Source organism: Pleurodeles waltl, chromosome 12 (genome assembly GCF_031143425.1).
Source record: "Pleurodeles waltl isolate 20211129_DDA chromosome 12, aPleWal1.hap1.20221129, whole genome shotgun sequence".
Lineage (NCBI taxonomy): Eukaryota > Metazoa > Chordata > Amphibia > Caudata > Salamandridae > Pleurodeles > Pleurodeles waltl.
The window spans coordinates 83,338,137-83,344,205 of NC_090451.1; the positions used below are offsets into that span (position 1 = coordinate 83,338,137).

General features: G+C 45.0%; 2 protein-coding genes across 5 annotated transcripts in view; both read left to right on the forward strand.

Moving 5' to 3' along the window:
* Positions 1–6,069, forward strand: part of LOC138268224 (pneumococcal serine-rich repeat protein-like) — a 179,716-nt gene that overhangs the window by 53,394 nt on the left and 120,253 nt on the right. The window lies entirely within an intron of this gene.
* LOC138267982 (pneumococcal serine-rich repeat protein-like) overlaps positions 1–6,069 on the forward strand; it is a 30,050-nt gene that overhangs the window by 1,355 nt on the left and 22,626 nt on the right. Inside the window, exon 2 of the mRNA XM_069217286.1 lies at positions 2,184–5,978. Coding sequence (XP_069073387.1) covers positions 2,184–5,978 — 3,795 coding nt within the window. The remainder of the gene's footprint in view (positions 1–2,183; positions 5,979–6,069) is intronic.

The window sequence follows — 6,069 nt, forward strand, 5'->3', positions numbered from 1 at the left end:
GCAGTGCACCACATACTGCAATAATAGAGACAGACACAACATAAGAGACTGCATAAGAGACCACAATAAGAATGGCAGTTCCTAGCACAGCAACAGGGGCAATCAAAAGCAGTGTAGTTCCTACTCCAGCATTAGAGACCAGCATTAGATCACCTCTAACACAACAAGCAGTGCAGTACTTTCCACTCATGTAGAGACCCCTACCCCTGCATCACTGACAACAGTAGCAGAGGTTTCCGAAGACACTGCAATGTCAACCACAATTCCAAGGAATGCCAAAAGCACTACAATACGTACTATAGTTACAGAGACCGGAACAAATGCTGCAACACCTACTGTTGGGCATGATGGGGTATGATGGGTGTACAGGCTAACCCATCACCTCCAGACACTCAGATGACAAATCATTGATGCCAGTGGGTGTATGATGGCATCACCAGCCAATCACCAGACGAGTCCCCTTCCCACTCCCCAAGAGCTTGTACTTGCCAGACGTTAGTTTTCCTCTGCTTTGTCAAAGGCTATTTAAATTAAATGAATCCTTCACCTGACTGGTGCAAAAACACCCTCACCACCTCATCCGGCTGTGTGAAGAGAAAAATGGTTGCAAACAAACCTTTACAAAGCCTATTATCAACAGAACAAGCTGTATACATCTAGCACATTTTTCAACATTGTCTCCCTCATCACATTCTTTAAGAAGTAATAGACACCCAGAAAGTTGAATCCAACTTAACATAACCTCTGTAAAGAAACATGGACTGTAAACCAAGGAATGACTTAACGAAGTACCACCATTAGACCCTAGGAGCAGGAGCTAGTAATTACTCATTTAGAAATGTTTCTTTATGTCTTACTGCTTTAGCCTTAGCCCTTCACTGCGCTCAGTCTCCACTTAAAGCAAATGCAGAAAAATCACCCATTTAATAGTTTCAATAATCCAAGGGAATTTGTTCAGTGGGATAAAACCAAGACGTTATAACCAATCATTGTGTTTTATACACCTGAATCAAGTCCAATTCGTGCTGAATTAAAAGGTTGCCTCCAATGGAATTAGAACTAGTAAAAAGGGACTTTGTAGTGTTTCTGAGAACTCTATGTAGTTTATGTATGTTTGGAACATACTTAAATGATATTACACCACTTCCGTTGTCTAATTCAGTGAACTTTAACACTATTCTCCAATGCAATGCCTACTGTTCTAGGCCCCTGAAGTGCTGTGTGTTCTGCCTGGTACTATATACCTTAAATCGCAGTTTAAGGTTATACGTGTGCATGGTTATAGAATGTTGATGGGAAAATATTTTTACATTTTGAAATCAACTTTATTTTGTATATTTACTGAAGACCCATTTACATTTGTATGATCCCCTTCGTTAGGCTTGTTGATTTATCTGAACAAAGTCAAAATTGAATTTACCAGAAGTTAAAATTAGCAAGGTCTGAAAATACTGAGTTTTAAATATCGACCTGCACATATATTTACTTAAAAATATGGGCTTGGACTATATTAAGGTAGGTAAATCAGCAGTTGGAATGGAAATTCTATATTTCCCCTGTGTATGCCAACCATGACAAAATATGACCCGGTTGATACTTCTTTGGTCAATATTTTGACTTGCAACTCGTGAACTACTCGTTTGGGCTGAGTAAAAAAAAATGTAAGAAAATATGGACATTATTATTTCAATTATAAGTGCTCCACTGATCTCCAAAAGGACTGAAGACATTGACAGTCGCTTGATTTCGAGAGGGCAGAATCTGGGCAATCTGAGCTTTTCTACCCAAACACTTTATCTGGAGTCATGCAATTCAGATAAAAAAGCAGCCAACTCTTACTGGACTCCTTAATACTGAGATGGTCAGAACATTTCCCTGGAGGAGAAAGGCAGATGGACAGGTCAACCTGCATGTCTGTTTCTCTGTTGTGTACCTCATTTGGGTGGAACTCCATAAGGGCCTTGCACTATTTATGTCTAGTGTCTCGCATAATATGGTATGTTAAACCAGAACAGCAAATATGTATATCTGCTCATTCTCATCAATACCTCCATTTTCCCCTCTTACTTGTGTGCAACCTGTGATTATACACTTTTGGCACGCACATCTTCCTTTCCAAACCAAGCGCTTGTCTTTGGTATTAGCTTGTAATTGCAATGTGTTCTTCTCTGTCACTATTGTAGGTCCCTCTACAAGCACTGCAGCACCTACCACAGCTCCGCAGACCTCCACAAGCACTGCAGCTCCACAAACCACCTCAAGGACTGCAGCTCTCACCACAGTTCCTCAAAGCTCATCAAGCACTGCAGCTCTTACCACAGTTCAACAGACCCCCACCAATGTCTCTACCAAAGGTCCTGATAGCACACACATCTCTGCAGCTCCTACAACAGGTCTGCAAAGCACCCAAACCACTTCAACTCTTACCACGGCTCTGCGAATTACTGTGAATGCAGCCACTGCAACCACAGCTCCAAATACCACTGTGAATATTGCTGCTCCTATGACAACTCAAGAGATTACCACAAGCACTGAAGGACTAATAGAAACATTGGAGTCCACCAACACCTCTCCTACTGCACCAGTGACAGCTGTTGAGGGCACCACAACCCCTGCAAACCCTAACACAGTAACAGAAAGCACCACAATTGCTGATGCAATTACCACAACAACAGGTACCATACCAACAACTGCTGCAACAACACCATTAGGCAATATCATCACAAGCATTTCAGGTGTTAGTACAGGAGCAGAAAGCACCACTACCACTGCAGCAGTGACAACAGAAGGAGAAAATACCAGGACCACTGTGGCATCTACCACAGGAGCTGGCACCACAGAGGGAACTGCAACAGCTGGCACAGAATCAGACACCACTAAAAACATTGCATTGCCTACCACAGAAAGAGATGTTACAAAAATGACTACAGCACTTACTAGTGGAACTAAAATGACTGCAAGTACTCCTTCAACCACAGTAGGAGTCACCACCACAGTCACAGAAGTACTTGCTACAGAACTAGATATCATAAAAAGTACTACAGCAACTACAAAGGGAGCAGAAACTGCTACAAGCACTATTCCAACAACTACAGTAGCAAAGGTTACCACAAATACTGCAGTGCCCTCTACACAGGCTGAGGGCATCACAAGCACTGCAGCACTTCCAACAGTGGTTGAGGTCATCACAACCTCTCCAGGCCATACCACAGGAGCAAAGAGCACCACAGTGGCTGTAGCATCTGCCACAATAGTAGATACTGCAATAACAATAGCAGCAACAACAACAGTAGGCCAGATCTTCACGTCTCTAGGTCTCATTATTAACACAGAAAGCACCACAACCACTGAAGCTGCTACCACAGTGGGAGGAATAAACAGAACTTCTGCAGCAACAGAGACCTTTTCAAGCACCTTAGCGTCTGCCATACCACTGGAAACCACAGGAAGCGCTACAGGAGTAGAGGCCACCAAAAGCATGGCAGCACCCACCACGGGTACAGAAACTATAACAAATACCGTTTCACTTACTACAGAAGAAGGGACTCCCACCAGAGGAGTAGAACCCACCAAGAGCACAGCCATTCCTATTACTGGAGAGGAAACTTCCAGAGGCGATATAGGTCCTATCATAACAGCAGAAACAACTACAAGCAGTTCAACCCCTACAACACCGCCAACCACAAGAGCAGGGGCCACTGTAGCAACTACAGCAAGTACAACAGCAGGAGGGAGCATCACGGCCTCTACAAGCGCTAGCATGGGAACAGAAAGAAGCACAACCACAGCAGCACCTTCCCCCACAGAAGAAATCATCAGAACCACTATATCACCTACTAAAGCAATGGGGACCTTAACAGGAATTTCTGAAGCTTTTACGACACAAGTGGCCACAGCAAGTGCTGCAATACCTATTACAGTAATAGTGACCACAAAAAACACTGCAGCACTTACCACAGGAGCAGAATTCAACACAAGTGGAGTGGAGACCACCATGGGCACTGCCATTCCTATCACTGCTGCAGAAGCCATCAGAAGCAGTGCAACATCTACCACATTACCCAAGACTACTACAGGTACTTCAATACCTACCACAGCACTAGATGCCACAAGAAGCACTGCAACACCTATTACAGGAATCAAGGTCACTGTAAGTAAAGCAACTCCAACTACTGAAACCTCCCCAAGTGGAGCAGAGACCACCACAAGCACTGCCACTGCTATCATTGGGATGGAATCCACTATGGGCACTACAACAGCTACCAGAGCAACAACGACCACTACAAGCACTTCAGCTCCTACCAAAGGAGTAGAGGCCACAGGAAGCACTGAAGCACCTATTACAGGAATGGAGACCACAAAAAGCCCTGCAGCACTTACTATAGGAGTTAAAACTACAAAAGTCACAGCAGAGACCACTAAGAGCACTGCAACTCCTAGTAGTGCTTCAGAAACCACCAAGCTTAGTGCGGCTCCTATCACTGTAGCTGAGACCACTGCAAATACCTCAGCACCTATCCCAGCATTGGAGGCCACAAGAAGCCCCACAGCACCTATTACAGAATTAAGGGCTACCAAAAGCACTGCAGAACGTACACCTACTACAGCACTAGAGGCCGCCGCCAAAAGCACTGCTGCTCCTATAAGTAGTTCAGAAACCACCAGAGGCAGCTTAGTATCTGTCACATCAGCTGAGACCACCAAAAGCACTTTATTACCTGAGGTCACAAAAAGCAGTGTAGCACCTACTACAGATAGAAAGGCAACTGATAGCACTACATCACCTACTATAGTAGCAGAAACCACCACAACTGGAGCAGAGACCACCACAAGCACTGCCACTCCTATCGTTGGTGCAGAAACCAGCAGGGGTGGTGCAGCACTTACCACAGCAACCACAACAACTACAAGCACTTCAACACCTACCACAGAACTAGAGGTCACTAAAAGCTCTGTAGCAACTACTGCAAGAATAGACAGCACCATAACTGAAGCAGAGATAACCACTGGCACTCCTATTACTGGAGCAGAAACCACTACTACCAGTTCTGCACCTACCACAGCAGTGAACAGCACTCCAAGCACTTTAGTACCTACCACAGCAGCAGGAGGCACAAGAAAAATTACAACAGCTAATACAGGAATAACTGCCACCAAAAGCCCTGCATCACTTACTACAGGAGTTGATACCACAACAATCATAGCGGATACCACCAAGAGCACTTCTGCTCCTATTGGTGATTCGGAAACCACCAAGGGTAGTGCACCACCTATCACTGTAGCTGAGACCACTGCAAACACCTCAGCACCTATCACAGCTTTAGAGGCCACACGTAGCCCCACAGCATCTCTTACAGAAATAGTGGCATCTAAAAGCAATGTAGAACCCACACCTACCACAGGACTAGAGGTCACCAAAAGCAATGCTGCTTCTATAACTGGTGCAGAAACCACAACAAGTGGAACAAGCACCACCACAAACACTGCCACTCCTATCATTGTTACAGAAACCAACAGGGGGAGTGCAGCACTTACCAGAGCAACCATGACCCCTACAGGCACTTCAGCACCTACTACAGACGTTGAGGCCAATAAAAGCTCTCTATCACCTCCTACAGGAGCAGAAACCACCATAACTGGAGCAGAAACAACCACTATCACTCCTGTTACTGGTACGGAAAACACCATGACCAATTCTGCACCTACCACAGCAGCCAAGACCACTGCAACTATCACAACATTAGGGGCCACAAGAAGCTCTGCAGCACCTCTTACAGAAATAGTAGCCGCCAAAAGCACTGCAGAACTTACACCTACCGCAGCACCAAGGGCAACTGAAAGCACTGCTAGTCCCATAACAGTTGCAGAAACCCACAGAGGCAGCATAGTATCTGTTACATCATCTAAGACTACCACAAGCACTTTATTACCTAGCACAGCACAAGAGGTCACAAGAAGCACTATAGCAACTATTACAGGTACAAAGGCTACTGAAAGTGCAGCACCACCCACTACAGTAGTAAAACCCACCACAACTGGAGCAGAGACCACCACAAGCACGACTTCTCC